Source organism: Microplitis demolitor, chromosome 2, assembly GCF_026212275.2.
Source record: "Microplitis demolitor isolate Queensland-Clemson2020A chromosome 2, iyMicDemo2.1a, whole genome shotgun sequence".
NCBI lineage: Eukaryota > Metazoa > Arthropoda > Insecta > Hymenoptera > Braconidae > Microplitis > Microplitis demolitor.
The window spans coordinates 10,403,121-10,427,290 of record NC_068546.1 but is presented as its reverse complement, the minus strand read 5'-3'; the positions used below and the strand labels follow the sequence as shown (position 1 = coordinate 10,427,290).

Here is a 24,170-nt window from a genome sequence, read left to right as displayed (position 1 = left end):
TACTCTCAATGTAAATTAATTTAATAATTCTGGCTTACCTGCCGAGAATTAATATATGCACAGCCCTTCGATATTAACATTAAACTTAACACTTATTCACCGGATGATACTGTTGGCGTCTCTCTAGCTTCCCTTGGTCTTTCCTTGGTTTCCGGTCTTCTGGAGAAGGCTCACGGCAGATGGACGTCCGTTAGGCTTGTCGGCTCGACCGACTCTCTCTCGATTTTGCGGCTGTCCTGTTGTTATATATTTTCAGCTCGGCCATTTTCGGAAACTTCCGGAAAATGGCCTCCCCACTTAATTAATTTTGGGACAGAAGTCCGAGCTTCTTTAATTAGCGCACCCGGCGACAAGTCGAAAAACTCTAACGGGTACTTATTTGGGGTTTCGGCTCGGGTAACTGACCAGCCGTGGGAAACCACGATTTTCCTTGATGATAAATTAAATTTTACCCCGTTACAACTGAATACTAAAAAGTTAAAAGAGTTCAATATTTATAATAAAAAAAAATTTGCCTTCATTTGTAAATCATCAAGGTTTCTTAATTTACGAATATTTTATTTTAAATTATAATAACTAATAAATATTTATTATTAAAATTTTAATTCAAAAGATGTTCTTTTTATTTTTTGTAATAGTTTTAAATTCAATTAATGCAGTTTTGAAAAAAAAAATTGATTTAATTCTTATATTTATTAATTTATTTATTTTTTTTTCCATAATTCTAAAGAATTTTACCTTTTTAAGCTTTTATAAAATTAATAAAATTAAAAAAAAAATAGACAATGTTTCTCTCGAAAATTTCTAGAATAGCAGAATTTATAATAAATAAAATACACATGTGCCCAAATATTTGCTAAACTTGAAAATAATTGTAACAACATTTATGAAATAGTTATTATTATTTTTCTTTTTGAATTTCATCTTCTTAACCTTACAACGAGGACAAAATTTCCATTTCTTGTGTAGGAGTGACAAAGATAGAGATAGAGTAGTGAGAAAAGAGTGGGAGAACCTCTGTGTGAATCCAAGAAAAAACTTACTTGACTTAAGCCCGTAGCACTTTTGATTTGAAATTTGTATTTTAGTTCGAGTTATCACTTTTTATTGATTCAAAACATCGCATTACTTTATCCAATATTGTAACTTTCTTGTACTGAACAGTTATATGTTTTGGTTGAAGTAATAAATATTTTACAGTAAGGAACAATATTTATTAAATCAAGAAATTTAAATTATTTAACTAAATAACTCAACCGTTGAATCAATCTTTGAAGATTTATTGAGTCAAAAATATTTTTTCTTTTTCAAAGATTTAAAATCCAAGGAATTTTTTTACTTCCCTCAAGAAAATCTCGATTTCCATTCTATGTCCTCAAAAGTTTCTTGGCTCAAAAAAAATACTTTGAGCCAAATAATTTTTTTTTTTCTGTGGATACATACAGTTGGGTCTGAGCAGATATAACTATATGTACTTATATATGCTTGGATATAAATCTTTATATCTGCTTATATATAGTTGGATCTGAGCAGATATTATAACGTTCAGTACTATTTTACACGACCCACAGTGGAGTGTGGTTAGTGTCAAATAGCCGTTATGACCCTCCGATGGTGAAAGATACTGAAAATAAAATAATAACCTAAACAAAATTCCCATTTGGAGATATTTCAAATCTCCACCGGACACTTAACTCTGCTCTGGCTGAGTTAGACGACTTAATCGGGCGCCAGTTCGTGTTCCTCCACGAACAAATTAAATTCAAATAAAATGAAAATGGAACAATGAAATGAAAATAAAAATAAAATACAGGAGAGCAGTTTCAGATTGAGGAGAAGGATAGTAAGAAAGAGATAGTAATTAAATAAACAAATAAAGTTAATTAACTGCCGGGTTGATGACCATTTGCTTCTCAATTATATTTAGATTATAAAATTAAGGTAATCAGTTATATCGCATATCGAAAATAAATAATAACAATAAAAGTAATAATAATTCACTTAAAAATAATACGTGTATGTGTACACAAATCACCAAAAATAATAATAACATGCAAATAATATTTGATATATGTAAATAATAATAACAATGGCAAATGATATTCACTAAATATCAATAATGGTGCACAATAATGTATTAAACGCAAAATAATATTGTAATATTTGTAAATAAATATTTCTCGCAAATATTAATAATAACCACTGGTAAATGAAATGTAATAATCGCACAAAACTAATAATTAATACTTTGAAAACATTACGCGTAAACAAATGATAATTTCTTATAAATACGATTTGTAAATGGATAATGATCGCAGAAAATAATAATTATAATAATAATAATTAAAATTAATAATAATAATTTAAATAAGAATTCATAATTATTAATAACACTGTATCATAAATAATTGAGCTACGTACAACTCTTGTCGATATAATTTCGCCTGATATTAATTAATTATTAATTACAAATTAATTATTAATAACTTGTAAAACATAATAAATAAAAAAGTCACTGATTACTAATAGTATCAATCAAATTACTAATGCATTTAATACTCACTACCAAGAAATAATACAATAACTCATAAGTAAATATTGAAAACCCAGTTATTGGCAGGGAGTCTAGTACATTAAAAAAAAAAAAACAACACAAGTTAGTACTGTCTCAGTTACGATCACCAACAAATTATCATGAATAAAAATAAAATTATTCACTTCAATTTTGTTAAATACTCGAATTAATATTCTACTATTTTTTTAACGTTAATTATTATCCCGTGTAAAAAAAATTGTTAAAAAAAGGTTTAAAAAAGTGTTGACTATTGTAAACTTCAAAACGTGACACAACGACGAACTATTTTTGAACGTTTTTTAAACTTTTGAAAATTCAAGAGAAAAATCAATAAATATCCTTGTATTATTAAAATATGCTAAAACGAAAAACGTTTAGAAATAGTTCCAAATAAATTTTTTCTGAACGTATTTTGCACTAAAAAATGTTAATTGGTAGTATTAAATCAATAGTTATTTTCTGTGTATTCGCTCCAGATTCAATTGCAAAATAATCATTTTTTCACGATTATTTTCCGATTGAATCGGACAGAAAATTTTCAATCAGTTTTAATTGGATACAATGAATGAATAATATTTTATTTTTAAGATTACTTATCATGTTCTTATTAACTCGCTTTCATGTATGTCTGTCCGGGTGCGCGGAGAAAAATGTTGTCTCAAGACCATAGCAATATTTATTATGCTGTCGACCAACCTTGAAACAGGAAATGAAGCATCAAAAAATTATTATACTCATACGAAAATTTATTATGCTGTATCACAATACTTACTACGCGCAAGAGACTTATCGATAAACTTTAATAACAATTACTTTCATACATTATAATAATTTTGATGCGGTGTAACAATTTTTCGTATGAGTATAATAATTTTTTGGATGCTTCACTTCCTGTTTCAAGGTTGGTCGACAGCATAATAAAAATTGCTAGGTCTCGAGCCAACATATTTCTCCGTGTAGAATGTTCTAATTGATTTTAAAGTATCTTCTTTATGAGCTAGATATATTGCTAAAGTCCCTAGTAAAAGTGAAAAGAGACACTGGCTAGCGCCTCGCTAGCGTCGCTAGAATCAATGCTAACGGTAGATGACAAACGAGGTGGCCCTCGTTTATTTTTAATAGAGGTGTCCCGAGTCAAACAACAAATTCCAGTTCGAAACTCAAAATACTACGTGATCTATTTGAGGGACAAGTTGGACTTTGGAGATTGAGAGCTGTGTTACATAATTGAGGGCTAAACTGGTATAAAAAAAATTTGCGGGGACCTCAAATTCTTCATAATATAAAAGAATTTAGTGCTCCAGATTTAAGCCTCAATTTCTCAAATGACGTAACCTACGCAGATTCCCTCACTTTTTTTCGTAAAAAATAAATACTTTGGACGGAGAATCTCAAAAAAGTTGACCCAAAAATAAATAATTAATTACAAATTTGCAGAAAAATTACCAGAACCTCTATAGTGTATTAAAAATGAACATGAATATTTATTTTATGTATATCCATTCAAAAAAAATTTTATGGTTATTATGAGAAAATAGTTAACTGTAAGAAAATTTAGTATACATTTCTTCAATTAAAATACAAAAATTTATTGAGGATCAAATGTTTGATTTTGTATTCTACATTATTTAGGAAGTTTAAAAAAAAAAATTTTTTTGAGACCTATTAAAAGTTTGTCCAGGAATATATAAAGGCGAATAATAATAATAATAATGATTAAATTAATTTATTTTATTTTACATATTAATTTTTCTAAGTACTCAGATTTTTTTTTCCATTCGAAAATTTTCTAATATCGTATCATTTTTCGACCGGTAAATAAAAGATCAAAAGAATTGAATTTTTTGAGGTCCAAACTAGAATTTGTTTTTTGACTCGGGCGTATTATCTATGACATACGAGTATTTTAACATTGAACAGTATAAAAATTGTAAGCTTAATATAGTATAAATCTTTTTTACTGTAAAATGTTCTACTGTTAAGTTATAGCAATTTAAAAATAAAGTTATTCAATTTACATACTTTTTAAATGGAAAAATTTGATACTCGAGAGAAAGTACTTTAAATTAAATTTAAGAGCTAAAATTTTCAGAGAATTTTTTTCTCAATATAAACGACAAAATTTTCTTGTGTCAGCTAGAAAAAAAAAATTTGGTTTCAAACGAAGCAGATTCAATTAGAAAATAATAATTCACTTATCGATTATTTTCCGATTGAATCTGATTAAATCTGACAGAAAATTTTCAATCAGTTTTAATCAGAAAATAATAATTCATTTATCGAATATTTTCTGATTAAATTCGACAGACAATTTTCAATCAGTTTCAATCGGATACATTCGGAAAATAACAATTCAGATAGTATTAATAATTATAAAAATTTGGGCAGATATGAATTTCAATTATCATGAATTCAGCAATTTTTGAAATATCAGAGTATATAATTTTATCTGTCTTTCCAATTTAATCAATTTTATAAAAAGTTAAAACAAGCATTTTTCAGGATTATATAAATACTTTTTTTAAAAAACTATATTGATTAAATTTCAAACTATTACGAAAATAAAAGGAAACATCAATAATAAATCATATATGTATTAGGTTGTTTAAAAAAAAAAAAAAATTTTTTTTTTGGTATTAAAAAATTGAAAGTATACCTAAAAATAAAAATTTCGGTACCAATCGAAGCTCTTAATAATAATACTACGGTTTGCGTCAATCCGTTTTTCTATCTTATATTTTGTAAACATGAATAAGTGGAATAGGTGAATATTCACTTATCCTAAGCGCCAATCGAACCACTTTTTAAAATATGTGGTTCGGATTGCACTTAAAATTAGTAAATATTCACCGATTCCACTTATTCATGCTTGCAGAGTATTTAAATAACACGGGAAAAAAACTTTTTATTTTTTAGAATTTTCTAGCTTACAAGCTAATCAACGAATTATTATGCACGATAGATGTTTTCGTAGGAAATTGAATGCTCTGCAACAAAAGTCTCATCATTTTTTGATAAATCTAACTTTTCAAAAGTTATTTGAGCTTAAAGTCAAATTCATAGTAAATTTTGAGATCATTTTACTTTTTCGGCGAAACTACCAGTTTTATCAGAAAATTTCATAGAAACTTTTTTGTAGGTAATTTCATTTCTCAAAAATTATTATGAATAAAGTTTTTCAAAATTTCGCTTTTTTTTTCTAGTTATTTTCATTTCGAAGTCAAGCTCTTAAAAAAATAGTTTTCTGATTGATTTTTCATAAATTCTAAAACATATTTTTTGTATTTTAACTTATATTTTTTAAATCAATTTTTTTCATGGGGGTGTTTAACGCAAGGATTTTCGTAGGCTCCAACTAATAGAAAAAAAAGTTGCTTGAACCAAGAGAAAAATTTCTTAGGAGAAAAGATATATATGGAGGAGAAGAAATTCACCAGTCCCAGGCAATAGCAGTGGGAGTAGTTCGGTGCTCGCCACTAGATAGCGCCTACAGCTTGTGTAGTGTCCCTGGTAAGAAACGTAGTTCAGACGTATTATATTGCAGACTTGGAAGCGATTCTGACGAGAGCACTCCTCTGTTCGTTGACAAAGTGACAAGTACCATTTTTGATGGTAATATAGTATATCCTATATTATTTCACGACATGCAATCTAATTGTTAATATAGATTCAACGTAGATTTGATAAATTCGATTTTTTAAATTTGTACCGTTTAATAATATAAAAATTATTTTTTCTCGGGAATCGATAATTTTTTATTATTTTACAATTGAAACCTTCTGGAAATGTCCGATTACATCCGATTGAAACTGATTGAAAGTCAATCGGAAATTTCTGATTAACTTTCAATCGGAATCATTCGGAAATTTCCGATTAAATCCGATTGAAACTGATTAAAAGTCAATCGGAAATTTCCGATTAACTTTCAATCGGAATCATTCGAAAGTTTCCGATTGAATCCGATTGAAACTGATTGAATGTCAATCAGAAATTTTCGATTAAATCTGATAGGACGTTTTCAATCAGTTTCAATTGGAGTTTTCAATCAGGGTATATCAATGAAATGTTATCAAATAGGTGTAAAAGCTATGATTAATTTTTTAAACTTCAATGATTCCCTATAAGTGTTCTCCCTTAACTGAGTAAATATCAGTTTAAATTCTACCAATTTCATTATGCTGGCAAGAGAAATTTTGCATAATTGATAAAGTAGAATTCATATTGACTATAAAATGAGAATTATCTACTGACAAAACTAAAACTTTAAAAATTTCAAGAATTTTTATTATGCTAGCTTTAGTACTTTCAGATTAAATCAATGTTCGAGAATTTATACCCAGACAGTAATAATGAAAATTGAAGTAAATATAAATGTCGTGACAAAATCTGTAGATTTTGTTATTCCATTGTGGTAATTATTATTTTTAGTTTTTATTAATTTTTGCGTAATAAAAAAAACTAACATTTATATCAACTAAAAGAAAAAAACCATTTTTTTATAGAAAATTTTTTAGGAAGGACAGAGATTCTGATACTAGTAATTTTGTGCGGGGTGGTGGTGTGTTCATAGCCGTTAAGCATAACATTATTGTCGAACCAATTTCTATCGTTAATGTAGGCTTGGAGCAGGTTTGCATTAAGATCAAGGGTTTTGGTGAGGATATCATCTTAGGATGTGTGTATATACCCCCGCAGTCACATGCGAATGTTTTCTCTAGTCATTTAGCTACTATTACCAATATTAAAAATAAATATCCTAACAATAGACTCTTGGTCATAGGTGATTACAACATCTACAGCAATGTGCTGCAGCTCGAGTGTGAATCTGAGTTATATGAGAGATTTATTCTTGCTGGATGTTCTCAACATAATAATATCTGCAATGCTAATGACCGGATCTTGGATTTATGCTTCAGCGATCTCGAGATCGTGGTTGACAAAACGCCAGCAGTTGTGGACGAAGACAAATATCACCTAGCGATCTCAGCTCGATTAAAATTCAATACTAACTTAAAACAACAAGATGCTCCGACATACGCCTTTAAAAGAGCTGACTATGCGGCATTGAACAACTATTTCCTAAGAGTTAACTGGATTGATTAATACATGAAAGACAATATAGATGAAAAGGTGAACTGGTTCTACGACACGGTAAATAAAGGGATAGCCGAGTTTGTCCCATTAAATAAAAACTATTCGTGTTAGTTTTCTGATGAACTAGTATATTTAATTAAGCAAAAGAAGCGAGCCAGGGTTGGGCAAAAATAGTATTTTCATTACTATTTTTCGCTTAAATAATTAATTTCTCAATTAATTAATAATGTATTAAAAATTATTACGAATTTTTTCAAAAAATTAGTATTTTTTTAACTTATTTTATTAAATATCTCGAAATAAAAAATTTGAGTAATGATAATTTTAATTGAAATAAAAATTAAAATTATCTGAAAAAAAAATTTTAATTGCAAAAAAATTCAACAATTATTGATTTTATAATTAATAATTAACTGAGTATTTATCATTTTGTTAACAAAAATTTCTAAATTTTAGAAAAATTTCATACTCATATCTGATAATTATTCAATTAAAAAGCAATTAGATAATTTTTTTTCAATAATTCTAATTTTCTTAAAAATTAGGATTAAATTTTCTTCAATTAATAATTTTCAAAAAATGAAAAATTATTCGTTACTAATTACTAATTATCAAAAAAATAAGAAATTATTTGTTACTAATTATTAATTATTTCAAAAAATTGAAAATTATTTGTTACTAATTACTAATTAATTCAATAATTAAAAATTATTTGTAACAAATTACTAATTACTTCAATAATTAAAAATTATTTGTAACTAATTACAAATTTTCAAAAAATTCTTTATAAGCTTTTGTAGATAAGAGATTTTTTAAGAACGATTAAAAATCACCAGAATAAACAATTCTTAAATATTTATCAACTTTTTCTCATACAAAAATTTTGATTATCAGCTGTAATGAAAATATAGTCAAGGGAAATCAATGGAAACAAAAACCATTAAACAATTTATACTTAGTTTAATAAAGACAAAACATAATAATTTTTTTATAGAATTGTATGCATTAGGCGGTATAAAAGATTATTGAGTATTTCTTTTTTTTAACAGGTACTCTGAAAATATTGTTCGGCATATCGAAAAAATGTCTTTGTTGAAACAGCAACTCTTAATTTTAATATTAATGGGTGCCTGAACGCTATTATCTATTTACCCTTTGATTAACATAGAAATTTTTTTTTTCAAGCTTCACATTTTATCACTCATTAGTGAATCAAAGTATTGGAAAAATCAGTAGACATTTTTGTTGGAAATTAAACGTTCTAAAGTAGTGACACAGGGCCCCCCCCCGATAACTCAGTACCCTTCCTTACCGACCGTTGTGGATACCTCCAGCCGATAACTAATCATATCTGCTGTCAGTAATTTGCATATATCCGTGGTCGATGCGGATACCGCTTGTCGGTAAAGTAGGCATTTATATTACCGGCTGTTACCAATGTTGCTCGGTAGTCAATTATCATGCGTATGATGACAAAATACTGTCACACTATCATCAGAGCTGGTACCTTACCGTATATCAGCTCTGATGATAGCATGACATGTATTTATATGATGATCATTCTGAGGATTTATATATTCAAACAGGGGGTAGGACGAGCACTTTCGAGAAGCTCTGATGTCACTACCATCTAGCGGTTTAGTTCTTCCCACACCTCTTTTTTTAGCTGATAACGTCATCCAGCGTGTCTGAACCCGCTTTTTATGAGGTATAGTGGGGGAAATGAAGCTGCGCTGTTGTTAAGATCATATTTCAGACCAAGTGGGGGTAATATGAACCTGCGCAATAGCGTCTTTCACCCCGATTACATCATCTTCTGCGCCGTTAACCGTTACTAAGCTCACATTCCAGTCCAAGTGGGGGGAATATGGACCTGCGCAATTGCGTCTTTTTACCCTGATTACATAATTTTTTACGTCATACAACAAGCTCAAACTTGTTTTTGCTGTAACAAAGTGGGGGAATAAAGAGTTGAGTGGGCGACTCCTGCAGCCATATGCATCAGTCTGCCTAAGTTTTTTGAAGCAAAAAGTGTATAACGTAAGTGGAATCATCTCAAGTCTTCATCTGTATCAACAAAACTACTTCACAAGTAAGTCCTATTTCTTATTCGAGCATATATCGATACTTCTCACATATAATTCTATAACATGTTCTCCTTTATCTATCTTTTAGTGTCAAAATTCGATCTTTCAGCTATCAATGAAATCAACTGTTTAGCAAATATTTTGCCAAACAAGAAAATGCAAGAATTGGAAGTAGACAAATTATATCAAATAACCGAGATAAAAAAAATAAACACGAAGTACGGATCCAAAATCATTGCACATTTAAACAATGAATTCTCTATCTATTTTCCAAACCGGACAAACAACGAACTTATGGGTGACGAAGGCAAGTTCAAAAGCCTGAGTGAAATGGTAGCCGAAGGCTCGCTTCATCTCAAATTTCTTGGGACCAATTACAACAAATTCGATTTTGTGTCTGTCCCATCACCAGTTCCAGTATAGATTCGGCTATCAATACATTAAATGTGCATTTCACACATATTTATTATATATCTATGTATCTTTTATAACTATTGTGAGATAATAATAATAATAATAATAATAATAATAATAATAATAATAATAATAATAATAATAATAAACGCCCGCGGTGCATGTTGTGCGGCCAGCGGGGGTCTTATTTACCCCGTGGCGCATCGTGGGCAATGTAGGCTGGCCTCCCATCTGCTGGCCTACCAATCGCACAACAAACTTTACGTTGGGTTAACTCCCCAACGTAAAGTAATACTGAGTTCAAGACAATACTGAACCAGGAAGTGCTCCCCACAACCTGCCCTTCTCGGATGAGGGCAACCCACTAGCTGGGCGGAGTACCGAGATTCCGAACGATGACGACCTTGGCGAACAACGGACTGCATTTAGGTGGACGGAGGAATTACGAGCCGATCTCTTGATGTGCTATAATAACAGTGAACCGGAGCGGAGAGGCTACATGGCGAGGATGCATGCTCTCTGGAGCAATATGCATCCTAACTACAGCCATCTGTCACAACAACATCTCCGAGACTATGCCTCTCATCTCCGGCGAACACGGAGATCACTGTTAATGAACAGACGATTATCTCATCGTCTGTCTTTTCCAGCACAGTTACATCAAGAGAGACGCCGTTCTTCTGAAGACGCTGACAATGATTTTGAAAGGCGACAAGTATGTATCTCAAAGAAGATACACTACCCAAAACAGCTACTTGACACGGTAAACCAAGAACTATCTGCCCGGATTCAGGAAGACTCTATTTTGCTCACCATCAATCAAGCTGTCTATGATGCTGCTTCCTCACTCTTACCTCCAGCGAGGAGAAATATTTCTTCTCCTGAGGCAAAGATGAGAGGGCGCATTGGGCAGCTGTCACTAAAGATTGATGATCTCCGGAAACATGTCTCCCGCATTCAGTGTGTGATTGAGTATGTAAATGCACGTAAAGCATTTACATCCAAAGTCCGCCGCATTGCGGCTGGACTACGCTATCAGCATCACACACTGAATAAGGAGAATCTTCTTAATATCAAAGAAGGTTCCCTTAACAGGTTGCGGGCTCTAGTGACTGCTAAAAAGTCACTAGAGAAAAAGCTGAAGCGGCTTACCGATAACTCTTTGTTTCGGTTAAGTCCTTCACGCTTTCTGACACCTAAGACATCTGTTTCTGGCGATTCCCCATCCATCGAGCAAGTAGAAGCTTTCTGGTCCGAGTTGTATGGTGATCAACCGAACGTGAATCGTGACACTCCAGCTCTCAACGACTTCGAAGCATTTTGTCGACAACATTACAACGACAATGCTGATGAAGAGAGCCCCGAAGTCAGCGTGGAAGAAGTTCGTTCAGCTCTGAACAATGGTAAGAACTGGGCTGCTCCGGGTCCAGATGGCATTAACCTATTTTGGTGGAAGAAATTAACTTCTACCCATAGTCATCTGGCCCGGGTTTTTACAGCGTTCATCAGAGGTAATGAACCAATTCCATGCTGGCTTGTAGAAGGGCGAACCGTGCTCATCCCAAAGAAAGGAGACTTGTCTGACCCGAAAAACTACAGGCCTATCACCTGTTTGAATGCGGTTTATAAGATTTTCACCAAAATCTTGAATAATCGCATTCTGCAGGAGATAGACCCTGTATGGCAGCAGATATACGAACAACGTGGCAGTAAAAGAGGCCTGTCAGGTTGCAAAGAGAATCTGTTAGTGGATCGTTGTGTCATTCAAGACGCGATCTGCTATCAGCGCAACCTGTCAATGGCCTGGATTGACTACCGCAAGGCATTTGACTAAACATCTCATGAGCTTATTCTCTTTTTGCTCAAATGCCTTGGGGTCAATCGCGATACAGTGGGATGCATTCGGCGTACGATGCAGCTTTGGCGAACACGGTTCCACATTTCATGTGGCAACGACAAACGTGTAACCGAAGCTGTACAGTACAAACGAGGAGTCTTTCAGGGAGATTCTCTGAGCCCTCTGCTGTTTTGTATCTCACTGCTGCCAATATCTGTTGCGCTACGCCGCACCCGTGGATACTCAGTGGGTCCATCAAATGATCGAAAGTATTCGATCACCCACTTACTCTACATGGATGATCTGAAGGTGTATGCTTCTGATGAGGAACACCTTCAGACAGCCTTGAATATTGTAGGGGAGTATACCCGGGATGTTGGCATGGCTTTTGGGTTGGACAAGTGCGCGGTCGTTAATCTGGTGAAGGGTAAGTGTTCTGATGTGCGTGAGGATATCGAGTTAGTAGATGGGAGCGTCATTGACCATCTTGACGCCGGAGAGTCGTACAAATATCTAGGGATTGACGGGAGTCCTATGCAGGACGCCTCGAAAATCAAAACGACTCTCTGCAGCGAGTATGTGCGGAGACTCCGGAAAATCTGGTCATCAGAACTTTCCGGGAAAAACAAAGTCTCTGCAACAAACATGCTTGCTGTCCCGGTACTCCTCTACTCTTTCGGTGTTCTGAAATGGGCCCGAAAAGAACTCAGAGATCTCGATATCAAGACACGCAAAGTCATGAATATGAATCGGAGCATGCACCCTAAATCCTCCATCACCAGATTATACCTTTCCCGGCACATCGGAGGGAGAGGTTTACAGAGCTTGGAGTGTCTACACGATCGTTTGGTTTTGGGTATAACATACGAGGTTGTCAATTTCACTGCAGATGAAAACGACTTCCTTATGCAAATTGTTCATAGTCATGAGAATAGGCATAAGGGAACGTTTTTATATAAGGCAGCAATCTACGCGGCAAAATCCCTCGGTCTTGGAAGAGTAAACCCTCTTATCGAACTCCCTAAGGAGGAATTTAAGAGGGTCATCAGCAATGCTGAGCAACAAAAACTGCTCAGCACACATATGGACTAGTCCATGCACAGCGTGTTTTTTAAACACGTGCGTGAACATGGCTTGTCCGAGCAGCTGACGTTTTCCTTCCTCAGGTCAGCTGGCCTGATGTCTGAGACCGAAGGATATATTTTTGCCTGCCAAGATGGTGTTATCAATACTCTTGAATACCGTGCTAAAGTGCTCCAGATGCAGCTACCCGACACTTTGTGTAGGGTGTGTAAGCAACATCCTGAGACGCTTATGCATCTGTTGTCAGCATGTCCTGTGCTGGCAAGAAATGCATATGTCCAGCGTCACAATGCTGCTCTGCGAGTAATTTACTACCACCTAAGACATACTCACGGTATCGATAAAACACCAGTGCTGCCTTATCTGCCAGGAGATATTCCGCAAGTTGTTGAGAATGACCGTTGCCGTATTTATTGGAACGTGCCATTCGCAACAACGCGGAAAATCGATCACAATAAACCTGATATTGTGCTCTTTGATAAAACCGCTCGTGACATTTATGTTATCGAGTTCTCAGCACCTGCTGAGTATAACATCACGGTTAAAGAAGAGCACAAACACGAAATATATCAGGATCTCCTGTTTGAAATTGGCAAACTCTACCCAGGCTACCGTGTCAAGCTTGTCGTACTTATTGTTGGCGTCCTAGGAGGGATGAAACAGACTTTTGTGTCTGCATTGGCTAAAATCCCAACTTGTTCTCCGCAAGTTGAGTTTTTGGCATCGCGGATGCAAAAGGCTGTTATTCTCGGATCCCTCCGTCTCCTAAGGCAACGAAACTTGGCCTGCTGCGCATGCTGATCATCTTGTTGATGAAGCATCGCAGCAGTAATGATTTGGCGCTCAGGTGAGGCCCTCGCTAGAGTCGGACTACCGGGGATAACCCCCTGAGCATTTAACTAAAAAAAAAAGAAATAATAATAATAATAATAATAACAATAATAATAATAATAATAATAATAACAATAATAATAATAATAATAATAATAACAATAATAATAATAATAATAATAATAACAATAATAATAATAATAATAATAATAATAATAATAATAATAATAACAATAATAATAATAATAATAATAATAATAATAATAATAGTAATAATAATAATAATAATAATAATAATAACAATAATAATAATAATAATAATAATAATAATAATAATAATAATAATAATAATAATAATAATAATAATAATAATAATAATAATAATAATAATAATAATAATAATAATAATAATAATAATAATAATAATAATAATAATAATAATAATAATAATAATAATAATAATAATAATAATAATAATAATAATAATAATAATAATAATAATAATAATAATAATAATAATAATAATAATAATAATAATAATAATAATAATAATAATAATAATAATAATAATAATAATAATAATAATAATAATAATAATAATAATAATAATAATAATAATAATAATAATAATAATAATAATAATAATAATAATAATAATAATAATAATAATAATAATAATAATAATAATAATAATAATAATAATAATAATAATAATAATAATAATAATAATAATAATAATAATAATAATAATAATAATAATAATAATAATAATAATAATAATAATAATAATAATAATAATAATAATAATAATAATAATAATAATAATAATAATAATAAATAATAATAATAATAATAATAATAATAATAATAATAATAATAATAATAATAATAATAATAATAATAATAATAATAATAATAATAATAATAATAATAATAATAATAATAATAATAATAATAATAATAATAATAATAATAATAATAATAATAATAATAATAATAATAATAATAATAATAATAATAATAATAATAATAATAATAATAATAATAATAATAATAATAATAATAATAATAATAATAATAATAATAATAATAATAATAATAATAATAATAATAATAATAATAATAATAATAATAATAATAATAATAATAATAATAATAATAATAATAATAATAATAATAATAATAATAATAATAATAATAATAATAATAATAATAATAATAATAATAATAATAATAATAATAATAATAATAATAATAATAATAATAATAATAATAATAATAATAATAATAATAATAATAATAATAATAATAATAATAATAATAATAATAATAATAATAATAATAATAATAATAATAATAATAATAATAATAATAATAATAATAATAATAATAATAATAATAATAATAATAATAATAATAATAATAATAATAATAATAATAATAATAATAATAATAATAATAATAATAATAATAATAATAATAATAATAATAATAATAATAATAATAATAATAATAATAATAATAATAATAATAATAATAATAATAATAATAATAATAATAATAATAATAATAATAATAATAATAATAATAATAATAATAATAATAATAATAATAATAATAATAATAATAATAATAATAATAATAATAATAATAATAATAATAATAATAATAATAATAATAATAATAATAATAATAATAATAATAATAATAATAATAATAATAATAATAATAATAATAATAATAATAATAATAATAATAATAATAATAATAATAATAATAATAATAATAATAATAATAATAATAATAATAATAATAATAATAATAATAATAATAATAATAATAATAATAATAATAATAATAATAATAATAATAATAATAATAATAATAATAATAATAATAATAATAATAATAATAATAATAATAATAATAATAATAATAATAATAATAATAATAATAATAATAATAATAATAATAATAATAATAATAATAATAATAATAATAATAATAATAATAATAATAATAATAATAATAATAATAATAATAATAATAATAATAATAATAATAATAATAATAATAATAATAATAATAATAATAATAATAATAATAATAATAATAATAATAATAATAATAATAATAATAATAATAATAATATAATAATAATAATAATAATTATTATTATTATTATTATTATTATTATTATTATTATTATTATTATTATTATTATAATAATTATAATAATAATAATTATAATGATCTAAGGAAGGCGAAAGGGGAGTTTTTCAAAAACAAAAAATTTCGAAAAGTAAGTATGAAATACTTTAATGTTAAAAATAAAAAACTACTTTCAACAAAACTTGAAAAAGACTTACACAACTATTCTAAGAATATTAAACATTGATAAAAAAATCTTAATTATTAAAAAATCTATCTAAAGATATTTAAACATTAATATATTCCAAAAAGTATTCTATAAAAACCTTAACGCAAACTTAATCATCATCTGATGATGACGATGATGGATCCGGTGTCGGATCGTCAATACCATTATCGCTACTATCGTTATCATCAGGCCAATATATTTGAAGAGGGCCATTGGTAGCCACAGGGCCCTGAGTGTGCAGGTTTGCACTTTCAAAATATGGTGTATTATCATTGGCATCTCGGAACCACCAGCACATCGCCTCAGGGAACACACCCAATTCGACGGTGATCCCTCCGAGCGTGAAAATGACACCATCAGGATCATCATTACCTGGTTCAAGGACAGCATTGATTTCATTGGGGATCTCATCAGTCAAATTTTGATCTATCCAACTTTGCGGCATCAGGACGCTGTAAGTTAGGTTCAGCAAAACCACGTCTAAAAAAAAAAATCCATATCATAATAACCACATTATAAAAATATAATTATAAAAATAAAATTAGAAAAAATTAAATAACACAAATCTTACCATTTAGAGCTTCCGTCAAAGAAAGTGGTGGAAGTTCGATTCCATATACTCTTTGAAATTCTGGGAACTGCTCCGCCAATAAATTTGGACTAAATCTATAGTGGTGTGGTGATGGTATCAGATCCCCCGGTCTTGAACAAAACCAACACAACCGAGCGTTCCACACTCTCAAAATTGTGGGCACACCGAACGCTGTTATCGTTGCTCCATTCAGCTGCTGTCCTCTTGCAATTATATCCCGGAGGAATGGTAGAATCATCCGCCATATTAGGCCGATTGCATGATCGGCCCACTCATTCGGAATGATGTATCCATATGAAAGGCCGTTTATCATTTTTTTTAAAACTGAAACATAAATGAAAAAAATTAGCGAGTTTTTCAATCAACATTTTCTTACGATAAATTGAAAGATTATGATTTACTTCCTCGATATATTGACGCTGACAATAATGATTATAATGACGATAAGAGCGAAGATTCTATTGGAAACCTATAAAATTGTCATATGCAAAAAATAATTTATGATTATAAAGTATAAAAAAATAACTTATAATTATAAGAAATCATTTATAATTAAAAAACGGAGACTTACAGTTCTCAATATCAGGATAATGATAACTGGTTCTTATTCAACCTGTAAAAAAAAAAATGCATAATTAATTAATTAAAAATCACGCATCACCTCTAATACCGAAAATTTTAGCAAAATTATACATACTTACTATTGGATTAATTGAAACTCACAAATTATTTAACACTGAAAAAAACTAGAGTAAAACTATAACGTAGTTTGCTCTTAGAACTGTCGAAACGCTTATGATCAAACTTGAAATGAAATCTAGCAGCATTTGAAAGAAGGCATTCATTGTTTTATCAACAAGTATCGAAAACTAAAACAAGCCTATGATGCACATTCGAGTGAGAGAGAGGGAACTTTCAGCCCTCTCCCATAGATCGTCTCACTCGAACATCGACAGACCGAACACACCACATGTTGAAGGACTTTCTTGAAAAAAATATTCTAAAATCTATCTTTAAAAAATCAGTTTTTAAACTCATACATACAAAAGAAAAAAATTTTATTAATATTAACATTAAAAATAATAATAATAAATATAATAATGATGAATATAATAATAATGAATATAATAATAATAATAAAAAAAATAAATATAATAAATATTATGATATTTTAGTTTTATCTTTTCTGTAATATTTAATCTATAATAAAAACTTAAAAAATAAAACGGGTTACAAGTCCTCCCGATCTGAGAGGATTACAGTATCCTCCAGATCTGAGAGGATTACAGTATCAGCATCCTCCAGATCTGGGTGGATTACATTATTTGCATCCTCCAGATCTGATAGGATAACAGTACTGGCATTTTCGTCCTCGGAGCAATAAAGTTCTTGCTCTGTGACCGCATCAACAACACGGTTATGGAACTCTTCATGTTCCCGCTCGGAAATTGCCCTATCTAATACGTAGAACAATGGTGGTATAAAATCATTGGTGATTACATAATCCCTGAAATCCTGCGATCCGTCTATGAGCCTAAAATGCCACGCAACCCTTTCATCGTTTATTTCTAAGGATGCCTCCTCACCAAAGAAGGTGACGGTGGAATCCTTGATAGGCTGATTAGCTGACACTTTATCCCACAGCTGAGGCTCAATATAATGCCTCACCTCTTCCACTGAGAAGTTTCCAACCCAGTGTTTTGGGAATAACACGGCATATCGCATGCAATAATCATCTAAATGATTCTCTGTAATAAATAAAAAAAGCAATAACAAAAAAGTATTATATATATATATATATATATATATACATATATATATATATATATATATATAAATGATAAGGTGTAGAAAAATAATACCTAACGGGCCGGAGTTTTCGAATTTAGTAAGCACCCCGCGCCAGATCCCCAAGAATGGATCCCGAGTGGCATTGTAGTAGAACCGCAGATCGGTTCTATGAGCATCGATATACGGGATACGGAACCACCAACAAAGATCATTGTGCTGAATGATTAATTCAGCTATCAGTCCTTCAAATCGGAATAATGTTCCGTCTAAATTATTCCCTCGATGAACAGCCCTTTCCAAAGAATCTACTCTTAAATCCATTACTCCGTCTATCAACCTTGGAAACCTAATCCACCGGAGGGGTATGATTATATCATAACTAAATGTGTTCCCCATCTACAAATTACATTTTTTTTTACATAAAAATATCTTTCACCTTATAATACAAGAATTACTTCTACCTTACCTTAATTATTTTTTTCTTAGTTACAAAATTAGCTCCAAGTTACAATATTAAAAAAATAGTCCACAAACACTTTACAACATTCACCGAATACTTCAGAAATAATTTTAAAAATTGCACATGAACACTTTAAAACACCCACAGTAAATTCCCGAAATAATTTTAAAATCGATTAAAACAATAAATTTTTTAAAACTTCTAACTTTAATTGTCATCGACTCTTTCACGAGCTGTGAATATTGCCTAATGAGAGATCAAGAAATAGTCTGTCAATGAAACCACAGTCGAGTATCAAAAATTAATAAACAAACCCATAAAACGTTCGCATGTGTAAGAAACACCCATAGAGCATCTTACTCTAACATGCAGTGTTAGATATGGGTGTCTCACTTTAACTTGGAATAAAGTTTATGTTACAAGATTTTTTTCTGAAAAATCTATTTGAACATATTATCCATTACGAAATTAACTATAACAATTTAATTTGTCTTATCGTATTTATGTGAAAATCACTTTTTTCATATTAATTAAAAAAGGTATATGTTTAAAATGATATATTTAAAAATTTTGAATATATCGATAAAATAGGGAATCGTGTTAACTTTGACATCTATCTGAAAAAAATCCATACTGGATCTGTATTATCCAACTCATACAAAAAATTCCATAGATTAACAGTTTAATCCGTCTTGAGTAACGTCATTTTTCACATATACCTTTCCTAAAAGACATTATTATTATCGATCTCACGATCTAAAGTAAATATATATATATATATATTAAATTACATATATTCTCACATCTTTTTCTACCATTTGTCCAACATAAACATTTTTTATGATCCAAATCGTATATATATTAAATCTTATATTTGATACTTTAATCCACATATTAATTTTTTAATTTATTTAGACGATTGATATGTAACACTCTTCTATGTAATTCCAACATACCCACCGGAAATAAACAATTTTTATTACACCTCTTAATGAGATTCGTGGGAGATTCGAAAAATTTGGTGGGAAGAAAAATGTTCGACAGCCACGTGTTCTACCAGTTCCATCTAAAATCGGTGGTGTACTTCCATTCTTGATACCCCTATTTGCAGGTCTTTCAGCAACCGGTGCTCTCGCTGGTGGTGCTGCGGCGGTTGCGAAGGCTGTCAACGGTGCTAGTTCAGCCCAAAGACAGTTAGAGGAGAGCAAGACACATAATTCAAAAATGGAAGAGATAGCTGTAGGTAAAGGCTTATACTTAAAGCCATATAGACGTGGTATGGGGCTATATTTGTGGCCATATCCACCGGTTGGTAGAGGATGTAAGTCAAAAAACATGTAGAGCTACCACATCGAGCACTTACAAACATAGACTTGATGAAATACGCTAAGGCTTTGAGGATACCCAATTTCCGCGGTGTTTTCATGAGAAACGATTTGCCAAAAACTGGACCTAAAGAATTCGAATCGGCTATTGTCAATCTTGATGACAGATTTGGACCTGGTACTCATTGGGTTGCGTACAAAAAAAGTCGTGATAATGTAATGTATTTCGATAGTTTTGGTGATTTACAACCACCGGAAGACCTTATAAAATATCTCGATGTTGGTAGCGTGAAATATAATCATAAAAGATATCAAGACTTTGACACAATTATATGTGGGCATTTGTGTCTAAAATTTCTTTCCGGACAACTTTAAATTAACATGACTAGTTACTCAGGACATTAGTCATGGCTGAGTCTTTCACGTTAACGCTGACAGGATCATCCTCTGTGTTAGAGGCGAATTATTTCCCACCAATCGAGTTGTCAGAGGAAAAAAATTATGTCTTGGGTCTTGTAGAATTGCTGACATTTAATTCGATACCCAATATAGACATTGGCTCTAATGAGTTCTATGTAACTTATCCTCTGGACAATGAAGAACAAGAAGATATGAATGAAATTGAGGATAACAACGTTGGAAATATCGATAAACCTGGTGGCAAGAGGAAAAAACGAGATGCGACTATAGTGACAAGAAATGATGATGTTTCATTGGTTCCGAAGATTGATGTGCAACCCGTAAAAGAGATTCCCAAAAGAATCGTTCCTGTTAAAGAAAAAGTAATTAAAATACCAACCGGTAGTTATGAAATTAGAGATATTGAGAAATACATACAAAAGTCATTGCCGAGACTGAGCATCAGTATAAGAGCAAATAATAATGAACTAAGAAGTGAAATTAAATGTGATCAGGTTATAAATTTTATACCTAACGATTCTATTGGTCGACTGTTAGGTTTCAACGATCGTCGGCTTCAACCAAACAAAACTCACTCATCAGAATTACCTGTGGCTATACTAAAACTAAATGCTTTAAGGGTTGAGTGTAATATTACCACAGGTGCTTACATAAATGAACACAAAGTTCACACAATTCATGAGTTTTTTCCGAGCGTACCACCAGGATATAAGATCGTTGAGTTGCCATCACACGTCATTTACCTTCCAATCACCACAGATGCTATATATAATATAAGACTACGTATAGTGGATCAGGATGGAAAATTAGTAAATTTTAGGGGTGAAACTATAACCATAAGATTACATGTGAAAACAATATAAAAATGGGTATTGTATATGATACAAAGAGTGGCGCAGGCTATAAAAAGATATCAACATGGACAAGCACAATCAGTCGAAGAAGACCTCACAAGGCGTTAACACATCAGAACAAGCTGTTCCTGAAAAGTCTCGGACTACGTTTACGTGGAAGATAAATAAAATAAAATTCAATTTCTGCTGCATAATCCCGTGTCGAAAGACTTAGGTGGTGAGCTGTTGAGTATAATGTCCAATAACGAAGCTTCAAAGAACTTAAGAAAGTATTTAGAGAACCAACAAAGTAAATACGGCACAGATTTTAAAAATAGCAAAGATAAATATTCGGCACCAAGCATAAAAGGTAGTACAGCGTACGGTGGTTACGAGAAAGGCAACAAATACGGTGCAGTAGGTGACCGAGGATATAAAAAATAATGGCTAATATATTAGATATTCAACGACCAATTATATTCGATGAGTCAATCGCTCACTATGAACTGCATGCTCATCAACCGTATGCATCGTCGACTTTGAACAACAATGATGAAGTTCGTATCACAATCCAAAATCAAAATATGTGCATACTTCCTAGCAAAAGTGCACTCCATATTCTTGGGAAGTTTACCAAGAGTGATAACAGTGCTGTCGCTGCCACAACCAACTTGGTTAATATGGGGATTGGCCACATGATTAAAGAATTCCGCTTACTTGTGAATGGTGTTGAAGTTGATCGAAGTAGTAACGTTGGTATAACAAGCCTGATGAAAGGTTATGTATCATTCATTTCAAATCAGTTGAGTGCTTTGGAGAATGCTGGCTGGGTAATGGAAGATAATGTTAAATTAACAAACGCTGCAGGAAGCTTTGATTTATTGATTCCACTAAATATTTTAAGTGGTTTTGCTGAAGATTATCTGAAAGTCCTTATGAATGTTCAGCTAGAGATAGTTCTTACGATTTCAAACAGTGACATTAATGCTTACGTACAACAAGCAGCGGGAGCTGAGGAAGTAAAGTTAACTTTGCAAAAAATCGAGTGGATTGTACCGTACGTCACCCTATCAGACAAGGAAAAAATTCAAGCATTAAATTATATTACAAGTGATCCGGCTATCTCAATTAGTTTTCGAACCTGGGAATTGTATGAGTATCCGCTGTTACCGGCAACATCAAAACATATTTGGGCTGTCAAAACATCAACACAACTGGAGAAGCCACGTTACGTCATCCTCGGATTTCAAACAGCAAGAAAAAACGACGCAAGGAAAAATGCGAGTCGATTTGATCATTGTACGCTCCGTAACGTAAAGTTATTCCTGAACTCACAGAGTTATCCGTACGGAGATCTGAATTTGGACATAAACGACAATCAGTATGCTTTATTGTACAGTATGTACACTGATTTCCAATCTACATACTATAATAAAGAGGCTGAGCCACTGTTAACAAAGCAGAAATTTTTGCAAGAAGCTCCGCTCTGTGTTATAGACTGTTCTAAGCAGAATGAGGCAATTAAATCTGGACCAGTAGACATTCGATTGGAGTTTGAATCCACAAATCAATTTCCACAAAACACAACAGCTTATTGTTTAATAATCCACGATCGTATCGTTGAGTATAACCCTATCAGCAGCACTGTACGAAAATTGACTTGAAACATGGTTATGCAATTTGATCTGACACCAACTGTATATTATATGTATACTTGGAGTTATGCATACAAAACTGCTAGACAAGGTGAATGGGAGCAAATGGCTCGAGATCGAGAAAGGTTTAAACTTAGGATAGAGAGATCAAGATATATTATAGAACCTGTATTGATTAAAAAAATAAACTTAATAAATAAATAAACATTTTTTATCGATAAATCAATTCGTTTTATTTATAATCTTGACCTGATACATTCCAATAACATAATTTTAATTAAATTGTATATATATTTTTAACTTGTTTTATGAACTATTATTTTTATAGGATTACTATTATTTATGCACTTTGGGCAATCTTTTTGGTATAGATAAAGCCATATTCCACAGATATCCCAATCGCCACCAGTAGCTGGGTAGTGGTCCATACAAAATGAGTAATCTCTTATTTTATCATTATTCTGTAATTCCACCGGAAGTGTATCGTAGACATGACGTATTTGGGTCCTCGCAAAACGTAGAAGAAAGTGATAATCAAGGCAAGCGATATCACGTTTATGCATTTTTTTCAAATCAGACAGTTGATCATATATTTGCGCAGATTTTTCGTATGATGGATTGTCACCCCAGAATTCCAGAAACCAACGCTTTAATTGTTTAATATTTTGAAAAGCACATGCATGTATTCTTCGACGATGATATAGCCTCAGCGGACATTTTTCCTTATTATAGCGATCCACATTTTCAAATGAATAATGTCTCATTAGTTGGATGTCGATAATTTGTGCGGAGT

The 24,170-nt window shown here is 30.7% G+C and overlaps 1 protein-coding gene across 1 annotated transcript; it reads left to right on the top strand.

Annotated features, from left to right (window-relative positions):
* Positions 1-22,165: 22,165 nt before the first annotated feature.
* On the top strand, positions 22,166-23,386 carry LOC103579118 (uncharacterized). Its single transcript, XM_008560420.2, has one exon. It carries the CDS (start codon positions 22,166-22,168, stop codon positions 23,384-23,386), a length of 1,221 nt encoding a protein of 406 aa, XP_008558642.2.
* Positions 23,387-24,170: the final 784 nt, after the last annotated feature.

What these genes read in the sequence shown, in the direction of transcription:
- LOC103579118 (XM_008560420.2), top strand. Translation starts at nt 22,166, where the DNA reads ATGGCTAATATATTAGATATTCAACGACCAATTATATTCGATGAGTCA.